At 43.5% G+C, this 18,749-nt stretch overlaps 1 protein-coding gene across 1 annotated transcript in view; it reads left to right on the forward strand.

Moving 5' to 3' along the window:
* Positions 1 to 3,135: 3,135 nt before the first annotated feature.
* The window catches only part of F2rl1 (F2R like trypsin receptor 1), a 26,606-nt gene continuing 10,992 nt past the window's right edge, over positions 3,136 to 18,749 (forward strand). The window contains exons 1-2 of the mRNA XM_010619151.1: positions 3,136 to 3,422; positions 15,448 to 15,524. Coding sequence (XP_010617453.1) covers positions 3,136 to 3,422; positions 15,448 to 15,524 — 364 coding nt within the window. The remainder of the gene's footprint in view (positions 3,423 to 15,447; positions 15,525 to 18,749) is intronic.

The following is an 18,749-nucleotide window of genomic DNA, read 5'->3' on the forward strand; positions in this document are numbered from 1 at the left end:
TGTGTGTGTGTGTGTGTGTGTGTGTGTGTGGTATTGGGTATGTAACCCAGGGCTTTCACATCGAGCTTCACTCCCGACCTTTTCATTTTTTTACCCAAGACATGGTCTGACTACAGAGCTTGGCATAAAGCAAGAAAGGAACATTTAGGCTGAGACAGAACTGGTCTGAGTTTGAGGCTGGTACTTTCATCATCTCTGAGAGATCCGGACCCAAGATCTCTTGCAGCCCTACATAGCAAGACTATGGGGCTACATAGCAAGACTCTGTCAAAAAGGAACATTCCTTGTTTTAGAAGTGAATGGGATTGAACCTTTTGCACTAAGCTATATCCCCAGCCCTGCTTCCCTCCCCCAATTATTTTGAGACTAGGTCTTGCTAAATCATTAAGGTATCTAGAATGGGCTTGAACTCACAGTCCTGCTTCAGCCTCCCAGAGTGCTGGGATGATAGACATGCACCACCGTGTTGAACTTCAGCAAACATCTTCTGAGGGCCTACAGTGTGCCAGGCACTGCTTGTGTGAGGGCTGGGGATACACAGGGGAATACCACACCACTCTCAATTTCAAATGCCTTGCAGCTTTGCAGGACAGCTGGGTGTGGAGGGGCAAGTGAGCACATGTAGAGACACTGGACTGTGTCACACAAGCTGCCAAGTGACTTCAGAAGGGACGAGAGGGGAGAACAGAGGGGTGGGGTGGCAGTGAGCCAGGGAGGGAAGGGAGGGAGAGTGGCTGAGAGACACTGGCAGAGGAAATCTGCTGGGTCTCTTCCAACCTTCTAGCCATACGGAGAAGTCACTGCACACATTGTGGAGTGTCTGCCCAGTGCCAGCACAGCCTGGTGCTGAGGAAGCAGCCGGGTGCAAAGTCCTCAGCTTTTTGGAGCTTATACTCAAGTGGGGCCACAAACACTGCTGGCCCCAGGAGCCGTGTAGTGTGAAGAGTGGTGGATGCAAAGGCAGACACTGTGGAACTGGCCAGGGCGGCCCCCAGATGGAGTCAGGCCCCAAGGGGTGAGGGTTGGCAGGTGGCTGGGGAAGAAGAGACCAGGAGGGAGTGAGGGGTGCAATCTAGGAGCAGCAAGGCCTCCAGTGAGCCTGGAGCCCAAGAGGGAGACAGCTGGATGACCGTGAAGGGTCCACCTTGGAAAAGGATTCCTTGGAGAGTTTGTTCAGGAAAATGCAAAGGGCATGGCTTTATGGTTCATGGTGGCATCCATGCGAGGGGTGGACCGGAGGAAAGCATTTAGTAGCTATTACACTGTCCAGGAGAGAGGCAGTGACCAGGGTGAGGGTGGCAGCAAATGAAAACTGTGAGAACCAATCTTCTCTGGGGACACAGGACTTGATGCAGGGTGATTTGGGTTTCCAGGTTTGGGACCAGGTCACCTGGAGAAATTGTTGTTTCTTAAGATAGGGAAGACTTTGAGAAGAGCCTCTTTGAGGTGGAATTCATGATTTGGGACATCTGTTCCACAAGCCCTGAGTTCTGGGGCTGGTAGAGGAAAAATCTGTGCTGGGCCTGCCTGAGTGTTGGGGCAGAGCCGGGATGCAGCCAGGCAGGAGCAGCTAGAGCAGGAGCAAAGAGCCCAGGGAGGCACCGTTGAGGGCCACTGCTGCCAAGCTGGGCGAGCTAGGGACTGACGGTGACCTGCGGAAATAGGAAATGTGAGGAGGTTGGCGGCTTTGGGAGAGCCTATTTCAGTGGAGTAGAGCAGGGGGAGGGCTGGTGCTCCCTCAGCATTCAGAGAAGAGTGGGAGGAGAGGATGAGACATGAGCAAGAGCAGATAGGTCTGTGTGTATAGGGCTGTAATCCCAGCACTCGGACTGCTGTGAGGTGAAGACTGGGCTCCCTAGTGAGTTCAAAGCCAGCCTGCATGACACAGAGAAACCCTGTCTCAAACAAAATAAACAAAAGTTAAATAAAAACAGATTGGAGGGACATCTCAGTGGTAGATGTCTCATATTAGAAAAATGAAAAAAAAAAAAAAAAAAAGGAAAGAAAGGAAAGGAACTGGAGAGGAATCATTAGGAAAGAGCCTGTTTCCTACATGTAGCCATGGAATGAGCCAGTAGAGGGAAAAACTTGCTATGCAGAGAACAGAACAATATCCTTAAGTGGTGGAGAGGGCATGCACCCTGGTGCATGAAGGCTACATGCGGCACTGGCATTCCCAGAGTTAGAGCAAGCCAGCAGGGAACATGGTTGGGGCACTAGTTAGTAGAATATGTGTCATCCTCTTCTGATTGCTTCTCCCTCCTGCCACTTGTGTGTGTTTTCACCCATGTTAAGGTGCATTTTTAAACTGGGTGTAGTGGTGCATGCCTGTAATCCTAGCACTCAGGAGGCTGAGGCAGGAAGATGGCTATGAGTTCAAGCCAAGCCTGGGCTACATGGTGAGATCTTGTCACAAACAAACAAACAAACAAACAAAAAGATGCATTTTTATCCACATTGTAACATCTGTGACATTGGGGAGTGAATCTCAAAGCTGACAAAGTATTGAATTATTGATATTCTCTCCAGGTACTATACACAATATAAAAGGTTTTATGTCAGAGATAAAGTGAATTACTGTTTTGGTGAATTACTGTGACCAGGTTTTGGAGTGCTGGGGTTTCCTTCTAGAGATGGTTTCTAGTTTTTTTCTGTCCTGAGCAAAGAATTGGCCAAGACAAGTGCAAAAGGTGGTAAGATGTTATGTTTATGAAAGGTGGAAAAAGAAACAGGCCCTGTAGAGCGAATTTTGGGCCAAGTGAAAGTAGGAAAAAAAGTCCACTCTACACGGCAAGCATGGACCTTTGTGAAGAGTGAGCACAGTTCAGTAGCAGAGAGCTGGATGTCCACCGTCATTTTGCATTTTCTGCTCCTCAGGTTGAGGTCAGGTCTAGCCCTACCTGTCCAAAAACTGCTCCAGTTCTTGCAAGAAGTCCTAGAGTGAGGTGAGGCTTCAGGAGCTGTTCTGAGCACACAAATCCTAGACCTTTGCAATTATGAAGTCCCACCCACTTCTCCCACCTGCCTGGCCTGCCACAGTCTCCTGCCCCACTGTGGGACATTAGCAGTGCTCCTCATTGCAGGAAATAAAATGGGCTGTGTGTAGCCGCCTGCCCTGTGAGGTGAGGGGTGGTGATGTTCTCGATTGAAGAGACCTGGCTTTCATACTCTAGACATCTCAGCCCAAGTTCTGAAGATGGGGTGCTGGTCCTGGAGAGGCCAGGGAAGCACGCAACCCTCTATGTGAGCTGCACAGCTGGTCTCTCCTTCCTCAGAGGAACCAGCGAAAATGAAGTCATGGCCACACTGGCCACACCTGAAATGGCAAACATGGCTGACATGGAGACCAGCACTTCCTCTGGCCAGGGAAGCTCCCCCCACTTCCTGTGTGGTGGAGATGAGAGGAAGTTGCAGGGTCTGAGGTCAGGTACCTGGGTCACGGCACCCAGCTCTCCTGGTTCCTCCCCAGCAGGCCCTTCTGAAGGTGGGGATGGTCCCTTGCTTGTTTATACAGTGACATTGAAGCTCACTGGAACCAGAAGACAGTTAAGAGCAAACCCAGATGGGCCTGTCAGCAGAGCCCATAGTCAGTCACAGTCATGTATTAATAACATCAAATCATCATAATTGTTTTTAAAATTCACTAATGAAACCACATGCCAAGCCCTGTTCTAAGCCTGGCACAAATATTAAAGCCTGTAATTTGTATAGTAATCTCAGAATTAAGCACTATCGTATCACCTCTCGTCTACAGATGAGAAATGCTGAGATGAAGGAGGGCCAGTCATCTAGCCCAGCTTATGATCACAAGTTGAGATTCAAACCCAAGCAATTTTGGAGCATTTCTTTGGAGACAGTGTCTCACTATGTAGTCCAGGCTGGCCTTGAACTCTCTGTGATCCTCCTGCCTCAGCCTCCTGAGTGCTGGAATTACAGATGTGTGCTACCATGCCTGGGAGCCCATCCCAGTTGTTCATTGATGTGACTAAATTGCCTTTCAGCTATTCTGTTCAGTCAGTTATATCCCAAAATGACTCATGAGGAAGGAAAGGTTTGGGCACATGAAAGCCAGCAGTAGCTTTGATGATTATGTGGGAGCCTACTGGGCATGGAGCAGAGCAGTGTGCTCTCATCATCTCTGCCCTGCTGCCTCCTCCTTCCACTCATCCCTACCTGGCCTGGGCTGGATGCCCTTCCTTTGGCCTCCTGGGCTTTCATGTTGGAGGGTAAATGTCTCTCTTTGACAGTGAAGTAGCAGTGTCCTTGGCTAATCCAGCACCAGGCACTCTCAAGAGTGCTATCACATCCACACTCCAAACTGGTCCTTTTTCCCTCCTGGAATTGTGGGATCTATAACAAGGTACCCCCCGCCAATGTGGCTGCTTGCTTTTTCTCTTACCGTGGATGTACATTTTATAACACACTTCTCATTGTATACAAAAGCCTGGAAGCTAGCTGGGGGATTGATTCTGTGGTAACAACATTACATGTACAGTTATTTTCTTGGATTCTGCTTTACAATTGCTACTCCCCATCTGTGAAGCTCTTCTTACTGCCATGATGAAAGCCTTTTCCTATCCACTGCTCAAATAAGAAAATATTAAGACTAGAGCGGAATTATAACATTAGTAACTTTCAGGAAGATGGTAGAGTGGTGAACAGCAGAGAAATAGCCTTTCCAACATTTGCCATCTACATTCTGGAATACAGCAAAGTGAGGAAGAGAAGGAGGAGGAAAGTGAGTCCCTGGGACCCAGCAAGGATCTGAAGCCAGAATGGAGGCCCATTGGGTGAGTGAAGAGAGAGACTCCAATGTAGAAGGAGGTGGCAAGCAGCATTTTCTCCCTGATCCCTGACTCAATGAATGGGAAGGGCGGCTCAAACATGCAAATTCATGGTGGTACTGGTGACCCCAGAGGCCTCCCAGGAGAAATGCACCAATGGAATGGAGTAGTGGATACAGTGAGTTGCAGTGGCTGGTGAGTTATTTGGGTTCAGATGTCCTCCAGGAGTGGGCAATTGCCTAGTATTCACTTGGAGAGGGGCCAATTGAGCCCAGAACTCAGAGAAGCTGCAGACTTGCTCCATCAGGGTGAGGCAGAACCAAGTTCAAATTAGCAGGAAGTTAAGGAGCCAACTTCAAGTCAGCAGGAGGAACATAGAGTCTTGTAGGCTGAACAAAATAGGTTGCAGCCTCACAACCAGAAACCAGCCTGAACTTCAGAACCAAAGGTGCAGGCTTACTGTGATTATCTACTACCCTGCTCTAAATCTACTGCTGACATATAGGGATTAATCAGCATGGATCTGGACTCTGTCTCCCCACCTTGTCTACCAGTGACAGCAGAGACACATCTTGAAGTGGACTTTTTAATTTTCTTTTCTTGTTTTCATTTTTTCTTGATTATTTGTTCTTGTTTTTATATAAGTGTGAACATTTTTCTAGGTTTGTTGTTGTGTTCTGTTTTTGTTTTTATTTCTTCCTTCTCTTTTTCCTTCCTGTCTTCTTCACCAGTTTGTCAAAGTTTGTAAGATCTTCCTTTGTCCTCCAGCCTTGCTTCTAATCTTTTCCTCTTCTCTGGTTTCTCTATTTTTTCACCTTACCCTTTTTAAATTTTATCCCCTAAGGGTAAAATCACCAAACTGAGGATATATTTACTGTATACAATTTTCTGTTTTGTTTTAGATTTTGCTATATAACCACCAATCTAGTTCATATGGCTAAATATGGCAAATTAATAGTTACCACAGGTTGTCATTTTCTAGGCTGTCTGATGCCATTGTTATTGCTGATTGTACCACTTTAGCCAAGGTGACATATTGTTCTAATTAGTTTTTCCTGGTACATAAAGACTGAGCTTGCATAAGAGTTATAAATAATACTATAGGCCAGAGCCAAAGAACTGGGGACTAGGTGAAATAGGCAGCAACTTCTCAAGCTCAACAAATTGAAAAGATAGGATATTGTAACATCCTCAAAACTCAAAAGGCAGCCACGTCTGGATGACATCTTTGAGAAGTAGTCATTGGGATTCTAAGTACTAACAATAAAGCTATTTGCCATAAACAGTTTATAAACATCAACCCAGAAACTAAATTAAAAAAAAAAAAGAAAGACACTTAAGCAAGAGACAACCCCATACTTTCAGCTCACCAAATGCAAACTCAGGGGGCAATGAGGTGGAACAATTCAAAACCCATCCACCTGGACTCGCTGAAGTGGTAATAGCAGTAGTAACAAAGCAGATAAATGAAGCTCTGGAAAAAATCAAATCAGATTTCTCAAATAACTATAGAGATGGTGTCCATAATGAAAGAGATGGTTATTGACTCCAGAGCAGATACAGATAAACAAAATATAGAGAAGCTTAGGGAAATGGAAAAGATGGAAACCATAAATGCTCAACATAGGAAAGAAATGGAATCCATGAAACAGATTCAAACAGATATCAAAAAGATTTAAAAATCCATTGAAAGTATACACAGCACAGTGAGCCAATGTGAGGACAGAATATCAGATGTAGAAGACAAGATTGCCATAAGTTATCATGAAAAGAAAGATCTCTTAAAATAGCAAAGGACCACAAAAAATCAATCAAACAGCTGCTAGATGATGCAAAGAAAAATAACATGAGATTGGTTTGAATCATTGAGAAGGCAGGAGATAGAACAAAGGACATTAAAAAAAACTGTTCATAGAAGTAATGGCAGAAAACCTCCAAGTAGGGAAAAAGAATTTCACATATTGATAAGTGAGGCATACTGATGTATAGATTTAAAAAACAACTTCACCAAAGGATATTATAGTCAAGATTCCCAAAATTCAACACAAGAACAGAATATTAAAAGTTGTAAGAGAAAGGAAACAAATCACCTATAAAGGAAGGCCCATCAGAATTACAGCTGACTTCTCAACACATACCCTCAAGTCAAGGAAAGAGTGGAGTGAAGTACTTCAAGTCCCAAGAGAACAACCTCTGGCCCAGATTGATGTACTCTGCAAAACCATCTTTCAAAATTGAGAAGTAAGATTTCCATGGCAAAGAGCACCTGAAGAAATTCATGGCCATTTAAAAATATTCTGAAGGACATCTAGAAAAAGATAACAAGGTCTAACTCCATGATTTACAACAGAATATTTACAGCAGGCAAGGCAAGCAACTAAACATAGGGGGAAAAAGGCAACCAACAACAGGAAAATAGTATAAGTATAAGTTGGTACCTGTCAGTTATAATCATCAATGTAAATGGTATCATCTCACTAATTAAAAGAAACAGTTGGGCAGAATGGATCAGAAAGGAAATCGAACAATATGCTGCTTACAAGAAATACATTTAATTCAAAATGAAATTCATGGACTGAAAGTCAAAGGATTGAAAACAATACTTTATGTGACAGGAACGCAGAAAAAAGCAAGGGAGGGTATTCTATTCCAAAAGTGGATTTCAAGCCAAGACTGATTAAGAGACAAAGAAAGTCACTACATCCTTGTAAAGGAAACAATCCAAGAGGAAGAGATGACAATCATAAATATATATGCACTACTACATAAAATAAATATTAATGGATATAAAAAAATCAAGTAAGCACTACTATAATTGTAATGTACTAAGGTCCCCTACTGTCACAAATAAAGAGGTCAACTAGACAAGATATCAACAAAGTATCAGAATTGAACCAAACCTTTGAACAAAAGGACTTAGATGTCTACAGTACTCCACCCCACAACATCAGAATGCACATTCTTCTCAGATTCACATGGGACATTTTCCAAAATAGACAGCATACTCGCTCATAGAACATGCTTGAGTAAATGCAAAAGAACTGAAATTATCCCAGGCATATCAGGCCATAATGCAAAGAAATTGGAAATCAATGGCAAAAGAAACCACAAGAACTTCATAAACAGATGGAAATTAAATAATACTTTCCTGAACAACCAATGGGTGACAGATGAAATTAAGAAATTGGATTTGATCCCCAGTACCAAAAATTAAGAAATAAATAAATAAGACAGGTTCTAAAATTAAATGATAATGCCAATATGACATAGCAGAATTTATGGGGCACAATGAAAGCAGTCATATAAGGGAAATTCATAGCAATGGATATTCATGTTTGGAAAACAGAGTGAGCTCAAATAAACAACCTAATGTTGAACCTAAAGCTTCTAGCAAAAGAAGAGTAAGCCAAGCCCAAAGGTCAAAATGAAGGAGGAAATTATAAAGATCAGAGTAGAAATTAATGCAACTGAGACTAAGAAAACAATAAAAATAATCAATGAATTGAGTTGGTTCTTTGAAAGATATCGAGAGAAATTCTATATTATTTGGGGGAAAAAAATTTCATAATTAAAGTATGGCTATAGCTGTCAAAGGACCAATGTCACCTTGATGGCCAGCCAGCTATGGCATGTAGAAACCTAACTGTATTTTGCCTCTGGGCACAAGTTGAGGCCTCAATGGTCCTGCGAAACTGTGACAATCAAGGCAAGAGTACATCAGCTGAAGACATCTTGGTTCTTCAAGAACCATGAGTAGTAATTTAAAAAAGAGAGACGGAGAGAGAGAAAGGTTGCACCTGGGTGAAGGACAAATTCTTTATTAGTCTGCTGTCTCATCTCATCTGCTATGTTAAGAATGTTCTCCTTACTACTGCCTTCTGACTCACCCAATATGCCCTCCATTTGTGTGTACTTGATAAATAATGGCTAGCTCAGAGTGTCTTTGTCTTTGTCCACTCTGTGGCACTGACCTCCCAGCCCACCATGAATGATGAAATCAAGCATGTCTCTATTCTCTTTCTTTAGCCCTTGCTGCTCCCCTTTCTAGGCCAACAGAGGTCAGATGGGCCTCCCAATAGAAAGATTAAAGAAAATTGACAAGACCTTAGTCAACCTTATCAAAAGAAGAAAAGACTCAAATACATGGAATTAGGAATGAAAAGTATGAAATCAAAACAGATCTTGCAGGTCCCAGGATTTAGCTCAGTGGTTTAGTGGCCCTCCTTGCAAGTGCAAGGACCTGACTTCAATCCCCGGTACCAAAAACAAACAAACAAACAAACACTCAACAACAACAAAAAAACAGATCTTGCAAAAGTCCAAAAGATCATCATTACCTACTTCAAGAAACTATATCCTAGTAAGATGGAAAACACAGAAGAAATGGACAGATTCCTAGATACGTATGAATTACCAAAGCTGAATAAAAAAGATATAAAAATTCTAAATAATCCTATAAGTCAATGAAATTTAAGGTATAATTAAAAATCTATCAACAAAGGGGTCTGGGATTTAGCTCAGTGGTTCCACCACCTGCCTTGCAAATACAAGGACTAGGGTTCATTTCCTGGTACAAAAAAAAAAAAAAAAAAATCTATCAACAAAGAAAAGCCCAGGCCCTGTTGGATTCATGCCTGAATTTTACAAGAAATTTAGAGAAGACCTACTGTTGCTACTTCTCAAACTCTTTAATGAAATTTCAAGGGAAGCAATACCCCCAAAATCATTTCTGGAAACAAGCATTACCCTGATATCAAACCAGAGAATAATCCAACAAAAAAAGAGAACTATAGGCCAATCTCCCTAATGAACATAGACTCAAACAATACTGGCAAACAGAATGCAGCAAATCAGAAGGTCATACACCACGACCAGGTAGTATTCATCCCAAGGATGCAGGAATGATTCAACACAGATAAATAAATAAGTGCAATACACTATATTAATACAGCCAAAGGCAAAAAACATATGATCATCTCAATAGATGCAAAAAAAAGCATCTGACGAAGTCCAACACCCACTCAGGTAAAACAAAAACAACAACAACAACAACAAAAAACCCTACAGGAAATTAGGGCAGATGATCTTTACCTCAATCTGATAAAAGCCAACATCATGACAACCCAACATCATACTAAATGGATAAAACCTCAAAGTTTTCACTCTAAAATCAGGAACAAGATAAAGATGTCTACTGTTGCCATTCTCATTCAGTATAGTTCTGGAAACTTTAGCCAGAGCAATTCAACAAGAAAAAGAAATAAAAGGAATAAGGATAGGAAAGGAAGAAGTTAAATTATCATTATTTGTGGATGACATGATATTCCACATAGAAGACTTCAAAAAAATCAACTAGATTTCTATATTTAATAACCAAATTCAATAGGGTAGCTGGATTCAAGGTCAACACTTAAAAATCAATAGCCTTTCTGTACAAAAATAACTCACTAAGAGAGAAATTAGGGAAACAACACCTTTCACAACAGCATCCCCCGCATAAAAAAGAAAAAAAGAAAAGTACCTATGAATCAAGAATCAATCTAACAAAGGAGGTAAAAGATCTTTACATGGAAAACTACCTTACTCTGAAAAAAGAGCTCAAAGAGGATATCAGGAAATGGGAAGACATTCCTTGTTCTTGAATAAGAAGAACCAATATAATGAAAATAACCATACTTACTAAATTATTATACAGACTTAATGTAATTCCAATCAAAATACTAGTACATTCTTGGGTCAGGGATTTAGCTCAGTGGTTCTACCACCTGCCTCGCAAGTGCATATTCTCACAGAATTAGACAAAACAATCCTAAAATTTGTTTGGAACTAGAAGAGACCTACAATAGCGAAAGCAATTCTGGGCAGCAACATGTAGGGAGCCACGGTGAGATGTGTCCCAGCCCAGGCATCTGAGGCCAATTGAGGACACAACCCTGTCACTTAGCACAGATGCATGATGGAGCTCCATTATACAATAATGAATCAGCACAGGCTTTCACGCATGTACCACATAGACTTCTAAGTTGCACAGCTATTTTGTCTTACTGTATCTCAGAAAACCTGATAATGGCCATTATAAGTGGTATGCTGTAAATTAAAGTTGAGGCCCTGCTTTGTAATGGCTGCTCCACACGTGTTCTTTTCATTGGGAAACTAGCCTGCCCAGGCTCCCCTTCAGCCTATCGGCCCTGACACAAAGACAAGGAAGGAAGCACCACAATCTCCAACTTGAAATTATACTACAAAGCTACTGTGATAAAAACAGCATGGTACTTGCCAAAAAAACCAAAACCAAATCCAAAACAAAAAAATGCCTCAAGGATCAATAGAACAGATTAGAAGATGCAGAGACAACTCCAAACACACTCAGCCATCTCATCTTTAACAAAGGAGCCAAACGCCTTCACTGGAAGAAAGAAAGCCTCTTTAATAAAAGGTGCTGGAAAAACTGGTTTTCCACATGCTAAAGATTAAAAGTAGACATTTATCTTTCACCACACACTAAACTAAAATCAAAATGGATCAAAGATCTCAATATTAAAACAGAAACACTAAATCTGCTGAAGATAAAATAGGTAGAACTCTTGAAGACATTGGTGTAAACAAAAACTATGAACATAATCTCAATCATGCAGGGAATATCACAAAGAATCAACAATTGGGATCTCATCTTATTAAGATTTTGCACAACAAAAGAAACTACCAACACAGTGAAGAGAAAACCCACAGTGTGGGAAAACATTTTTGCCTCAGACAAAGGACTGCAATCTAGGATATATAAAAAACTAAAAGCAAACAAACAAACAAACAAAAAAACAAGTTAAAACACCCAATCCAAAAATGGGTATCTGAAATGAACAGACACTTCTAAAATGAAGAGTACAAATGGCAAATAAATATGTGCAAAAATGTTCAACCTCACTGGTCATTTAAGAGATGCAAATTAAAACAATACTGAGATTCCATCTCATTCCAAAAAGAATGGCTGCTATCAAGAAATCAACCAACGACAAATTCTGATGGAGCTGTGGGGAAAAAAGAACCCTTCTCCACTGTTGGTGGAAATGTAGTTTGGTGCAACCACTGTGGAAATCAGTGTGGAGATTCCTTAAAAAGCCAAAACTAGAAGTCACATTTGACCCAGCTATTCCTCTTCTTGGTGTCTTCTCAAAAGAATTAAAAGCATCAGACCACAGTGATATATGCACACCCATGTTTATAGTGTCACAGTTTACAATAGCTAAATCTTAGAAACAGCCCAAATGCCCATCAACTGATGAGTGGATAAAGAAGTTGTATTTTATTTATACAATGGAGTAATACTGCACCACAAAGAAGAATGAGCATCAGACATTTACAGCCAAATGGATGCACCCTGAGACCATACTCTTAAGTGAAATAATTTGGACACACATGTTTAAATACTGCATTGTTTCCCTGGTGTGAGAAACCAAAAGTGGAAATAAGGACTGAAATGTCTAGTAGATATTCAGAAGTGAGATGAAAATGTTCAAACTGAAAGGGAACAAGGGACCAGGGAGGGAGAAAAGAAGGAAGGGACAAGAAAAATGTGGAAAGAAAACTTTTCTTCGTAGGGAGGAGAGTTGAGGGGAGGAGGAATGGGAAAAAAGAAATGGGATACATCATGTATAGGTGCAAATTCCCCATTTACCATTATGTATGCCTAAAATGTACCAATAAATATTTTGCTATAAAAAATGATGCTGGTGAAGGTGCACATAGACATGTAGTACTTATGGGACTATAAGGTGCATTGTTTCTGGAGGGCAATCTGATTATCATCAGGAGTGCTGAAAACAGCTGGTGCACCATGGACACCCCAATACTTGGTAGGCTGAGGCAGGAGGGTTGCAAGTTCCAGGCCAGCCAGAGATACATAATGAGACCCTGTCTCAAAAAAACTAAAACCAAACCACAAAGCTTTTAAAATAAACAGACTCCTCTAGCAAATCCACCTATCTCTAAGGATTTTTTTCTAAAATAACAGTCTGAAACTATGTATCTGGATATATTTATGTTACCTAAAACACAACAAAACATGAATTAATCTAAATATTTTACAACAGAATAATTAAGACTTACTGAAGAAGGTAAGTATTCAGCAATAATTAAAAATGCAGCTATGGTTTGAAGCCTTTGGGAAAATACACTGCTGTTGAGTGGGAAACTAAGTACAAAATAGTATGCAAGTCCTTGAAATTTGATTTTTTAGAAAAGGGCTTCACTAGAAGGCAGCAAACTATGTACAGTAATCTCCAGGCCCTTCTCCCTTCCTTCTTTCCCTTCCTTGATTCTTCCTTCTTCTTCCACAATTTTTTTTCAAATGGGTTTTTTTTTTTTTAATCACCCAGGGTGGCCTGGAACTTGTGATCCTCCTGCCTCAGCTTCCCAAATTCCAGGATTAAATGAATGCACCATCACACCTGGCTTCCTTCCTTCCTTCTTTTCTCTCTCCTTCCCTCCTGTCTTCTTTTCTCCCATTACTTTTGTATTTTCCAATTAACTCAATAAACATGTGCTGCATTTGCATCAGAAAATAGCAACTGTTTCTTAAGATGAGAATCTTAGAAGGAGGCAGGTAGGAGCCACTGCAGTAGCCAAGCAGTTGTGGTCACTGGAAACACAGAAAAGGGAAGCACCAGCCTTGGCAGTGAATATTCTGGGATGTAGCTGCCCTCTTGTTTTGTGTTTTTTTTGGTCTCAGGATCCTCCTGTCTCAACCTCCAGAGTACTGGGATTATAAGCATATGCCACCAGTCCTGGCTTTTTTTGTTTTGCCACTTACCTACAGAGGATGTCATGAATAATTTTAGAAGAAAAGTCAATAATTAGCTGGGCATGGTGGTGGACGCCTTTAATCACAGCACTCTGGGGAGGTTGAGGCAGGAAAACTACAAATTCAAGCCCAACTCGGGCAATTTAGTGAGAGTTTGTCTTAAAACAAAAACTAAAAAAGGTCTGGAGATGTAGTAGGTCAGCGTGAAAGCTCAGGGTTCAATCCCCAGTACAGGAGAAGAAAAGAAAAAGGAGGGGGGGAAGGTCAGCAGCAATCGGCCTGCTGTGAAATAAGGCTGGCAGGGGTCACCCCATGTCCCCCTCCTGCCTGGGGCTGTGGGAGCAGAGAAGGGCATGGCCTGCTGCGCGAAGGCCTTGCTGGAAGGGAAGTGGGGGGCAGCCGCCAAGGTCAGTTGTTTCTGGGAGGCACTGCTCTCTTATCCTGGGGGAAGGAAGGCCAGGGTGGTGGAACCCAGGGCGGGGTCTCAGCCTTATCTCCAAATCACCAGAGGAGGGCTGGGCCTGCTGGGACCCAGAGAAGAAGCAGGCTGGGTGAGGTGCGGGGGTGGGGGCAGAGTCCCATCCCACCTTGGACCTGAGGCAGCCCCGCCCAGGGTGAGCTGTCCTCACCTGGCTCTCGGAAAGACCCAAGGACTATGCCCTCCACAGCCATCAGCACTGATTTCATGGAGTCACTGGGTCTGCATCGCCCACTCCAGAGGCAGTGGAAGAGAGGAGATAGCTGCTTTCCCATGATGTCATGACTGACTTCATCTCTCTAAATCACAGGGATGCCTCACCTGGCCCAAACTCCAGCCCAAGGGTGAAAGCCTTTATGATTCTTTTCCTTAAAAATATGTTGAATAATCTGCAATAATACATAAGATCCTAATAAGATTACTGACATTGAGAAATGGGAAGAAAGGAGCTAAAAGTGTAGGGAAGGTGGGATGGGTAGGGGAAGGGTAATAAGGGAAAAGAAAAAAATGTGAGATAATGAAAAGATGGAAATAAAGTGTTTGTAGATGGGGAGGAGGGGGTGAAAGGAGGGCAGGGACAAAGGGAAAAATGAGAACCAAGACTCGTCATGTAGAGGTACAAGATCCCAACAATGAATGTAACTGTACTGTATCCCTAAAATGTACCAATAAACTCAATTAAAGCTAAAAAAAAAAATATGTTGTCCAGGGCTGGGGATATAGCTCAGGGGCACTGTGCCTGCCTGGCAAGTGCAAGGTCCTGAGTTCGGTTCCTGGCAATGTGGTCCAAGCTGAGCATGGTGACAGAAGTCTGTGACCCCAACACTTGGGAGGCAGAGAAAGGAGGATCACCATGAGTTTGAGCCAGCCTGGGTTATATAGCAAGACCCTGTTTCAACAAAACAAACCAGCCGACAAACAAACAAAAATATGCTATTTTTTTGGAGTGGTAGAAAACAATCTAAATTTAAAAACAAAAACCTGTCAGATGTGGTGGTGCAGGACTCTAATCCCAACATTCAGGAGCTTGAGGCAGGAGGATTGCTGCAAGTTTGAGGTCAGCCTGGGCTAAAAAGTGAGTTAAAGACCCGCCTAAACTACACAGTGAGATCCTGTCTCAGACACCAAACTAAGCAAAAGGACAAACCCAAAGATCATAAGCCTAGAGAGTAGTTGGCCACTGATGCTTACCATGATTATCATTAGAGTTTTTTTTTTTTTTTTTTTTTTTTTTTTGCTCTAGTGAGCCTTTTCCCTGATCACACATGCCAGTTTAGGTCCATCTCTGGCTGGCATGGAAACTCCTGAGCCCCACTGCTGAGAAGCTGGGAGATGCCGGGAAGGTATGGGCTCACAGACCCTACCGCCTAGTGACTGCTGAGTCTAAGGAAACCAACACCTGGGGGAGGGGAGTTGGAGACCAAGCGAACATGCCACATTCCATGTGAGGAGGGCCGGCTGAGTGGTGAGTGCTAAGTGCTTGGGATGGAGTAGAACCGTAGAACTGGAGATGGACTCTGAGCGAAGTGGTGAGCACTTTGGTTCTTCGAGCAAGGAAGTGGGCTGACCTGACGGATGCTTCATCAGGTTTCCTCACTGCTGTGTTGTGAGCCAGCAAATAGGTCCTGAGCAAAAAGTAGAATTGCTGGTGAATCAGAGAGGAACATAAACAAATCAGACGACAGTAAAGAAGTTTATGATCTGAGAAACTGGAAAGAAGAGCCATGATTTTTGTGTTCAGTGCATTAGCGAATGAATGGGCATAGCTTTTTCCCAACTATTACTGATCCGGCCCCAAGATTTCAGGGACTTTGTGTCACCACTGATATGCTTGATAAGTGAGTGCAGAAGTCATTTGCATTAAATGTGTTTTTGCCTAGTGTGGTGCCTACCACCTGCAATCCCCTTACTCCAGAGGCTGAGGCAGGAAGATTGTGAATTTGAGGCCAATCTAGGCTACATAATGAATTCAAAGCTGGCCTGGACTTAACACAGTGATACCCCATTCAAACAAACAAAAGTAAGTTTTCTTTCAGTGTCTAAATGCTTCCTTCCAGTTGAAGGGAGTGGGGAGCTGTGGGAGTCCAGGCTCCCAAACCTGGCTCCGGAACTGCCTGGGTCCCAGCCTCAGAGTCAGGGGACACTCCACACCCCTCAGGGTAAATGAGTCTCCACTACCCACACAACAAGCGCTGTGCTTCACAGAGTGTCCTTCATTCAGTCAGGCTGCAGGAAGAAACCACATTCTTGAGACTTTAACTCAGCATTGTTCACTGAAAGCCTTTTCTGGGAAATTTTGATGATTCAAAGCGGTTCCTATGCATGTGGTAACTGAAATTTAGATTGAAAGCAGCAGAGGCCCATGCTTTGCTCCCTGCTAAGAGGACACTCCTTCCTCCAAGGGGGCCGGCCCTTTCCTGGGTGCCTAAGACAAGGGAATTGTGCTCAGGGACACTTGATGGGCATTTAGCTCTCACAATCACCCCATGAGAAAGGGGCTATGGTCACCCCAGGTTGCAGATGCAACAATAATCATACAGATGAGGAAGGATGGTATAGGAATTGTCTCTCCCAGGCAGGGGGACCTTTGGAAAAACTGTCCCTGTTCACAACAAGGTAAACTCCTGCGCTGTTTCTACAAAAATCAGCTTTTTTGGGGAGAAAAGTATGGCACAGCCCGAGATATGAGGCCCTGGGAACCTTGTCCCAGGAGCTGAGGTGCAGATGTAGCGTTACAAAGACTCCTCAGAGAAAGGAAACAAGGTTTTTCAAGCTCTGACTTCACATCAGAGTCCCTCTTTTATCCTGAGATGCCTTTAAACTAGACAAAAATAGTAATCCTACCTTTATAAGCCAGGAAACTAAGGCACAGAGAGGGCAAATGATTTATCCAAGGTCACACAAGTGTCCCCAAAAAGAGATGCCAGAATCTGCCCCAGGGTCACATGATTTCACATTCCTGAAAGAACTCACTTGAGGCGCAGCCTGGGGCCACTGAACAGAAAGTCTGTGCTACACAGCCTGCCATCCTTCTGTGTGTGCTGGAATTTAAACAATAACAAACTGCTGCCAGATGTGGTGGCACAGGCCTGTAATCCCAGTTGAGGGGTTGAGGAAGGAGGATCGTCTCAAATTTGAGGACAGACTGGATGACATAGTTCAAGGACCGCCTGGACTACATAGCAAGACCCTGTCTCAAAAAACCCAACAAAACAAAACAACCCTATCCCTTTCTGTGACCCAGAAAGTAAGCACGCCATTCTGGCGGCAGATATGGGCCATTTATTTCTCTTGCTTTTATTTCATTTCTCTGCTCATGTGAGTTCCTCTATGGAGGCCAAGGGGAGAGCATAATAAGCATCTGCTTGGTATCTTGGGGAGATGTTTTTATAGGGGAAATGACTGAAGCCATTTGCTAATGTGATTTTTTTCCACAACTTGAACCAGGGCCCTTGCACTGAACTATACTCTCCACCTTTTTAAAATTTTGAGACAGGATCCTGGGATCAAACTCGTGATACCCCAGTGCTGGGATTACAGGCCTGCACCAGTACACCTGGCTCATGATTTCCTTCTTGGATTGTCCAGAGCCCACCTTAGTTCAGCTAATGAGCCACACTGAGATTCGGGAGTGACACAAGGATGGAGCCCTTCAGCAGAGGCAGCTCTGGGCAAAGCACTCACAGTTTAGGGACAGTGGGCATTTCGTTTTGGTTGTGCAAGTATTAGTAACAGCCAGCAGCAACTGGCTCAGTGAGGCTTGGTTTTCCAGGGGCAGTCACACTGGCAGGGCCAAGCTGTGTCTTCACCCCACTCACACAGACCCGGAACAGGAAGTGACTGGGCCCTGTCCCTGCTCAGCGCCAGTCAGCCTCCCATCTGCTCCTCTGAGCTCTCCGAGGTCTTCTCTGTTCTTTCAGGAGCTTTATTTAACCTTGCTCAGGTCTGTTTGCTTGTTTCCTGGTCTGTAAAACAGAAAGAATAATCGCACTGTGTGGGCGGTTGTGGCGATTAAACAAGACCCTACTCCTGAAGCTCGGAGTTCTCAGTGCCCAGTCCACGACCTTCCCACGCTTCCGCTCCTAGAAGGACGAACTGTTCAAGGTCACAGCTAGTTAACCAGAGAGAGAACCCAGCCCTAGGCGCCTTTGCACGCTTGCCCTGGTGTCCAGGGCGGTCCACCTCGCTTCTGCAGACCAGAACCTTGCTCCACCTCCCAAGCCAGTGAAAAGACTGCTTTTTTCCCCTTCTGGAAAATAGCTTGAGCTTGGCTTCTATTTATTTTAGTTTTTATTTTTTTGCTACTGGGGATCAAACCCAGAACTTTTGCACTGAGCTAAATCCTCACCATCTCTTTCTTTTTGAAACGGTCTCCCTAAATCTCGAAGTTGCCCTGGCTGGGCTCAAATGGGGCACCCTCCCGCTTCAGCATCCACAGTGCTGAGATTACAGGCAAACACCACCACACCAGGAGGATCAAGAGTTCTAGACTTCGAGACCAGGGGAGGGAGACAGACGATACTGCTATGTAGGAGTAAAGGTTAAAGATGGCTCTGGACACTGTACAGCCCCGGAGAAGATGCAGTCAGCCTTACTGTTGTTTGCATTCCAGCGCAGCTACCGCCAGCCGCTCCGCTCCCGGGCTTTGGGCGCAGGGACCCAGGCGAGCGCGTCGGGCCGGCCGGGCAGG

Source organism: Fukomys damarensis, unplaced genomic scaffold (genome assembly GCF_012274545.1).
Source record: "Fukomys damarensis isolate Sample0158 unplaced genomic scaffold, DMR_v1.0_HiC HiC_scaffold_1, whole genome shotgun sequence".
Taxonomy (NCBI): Eukaryota; Metazoa; Chordata; class Mammalia; order Rodentia; family Bathyergidae; genus Fukomys; species Fukomys damarensis.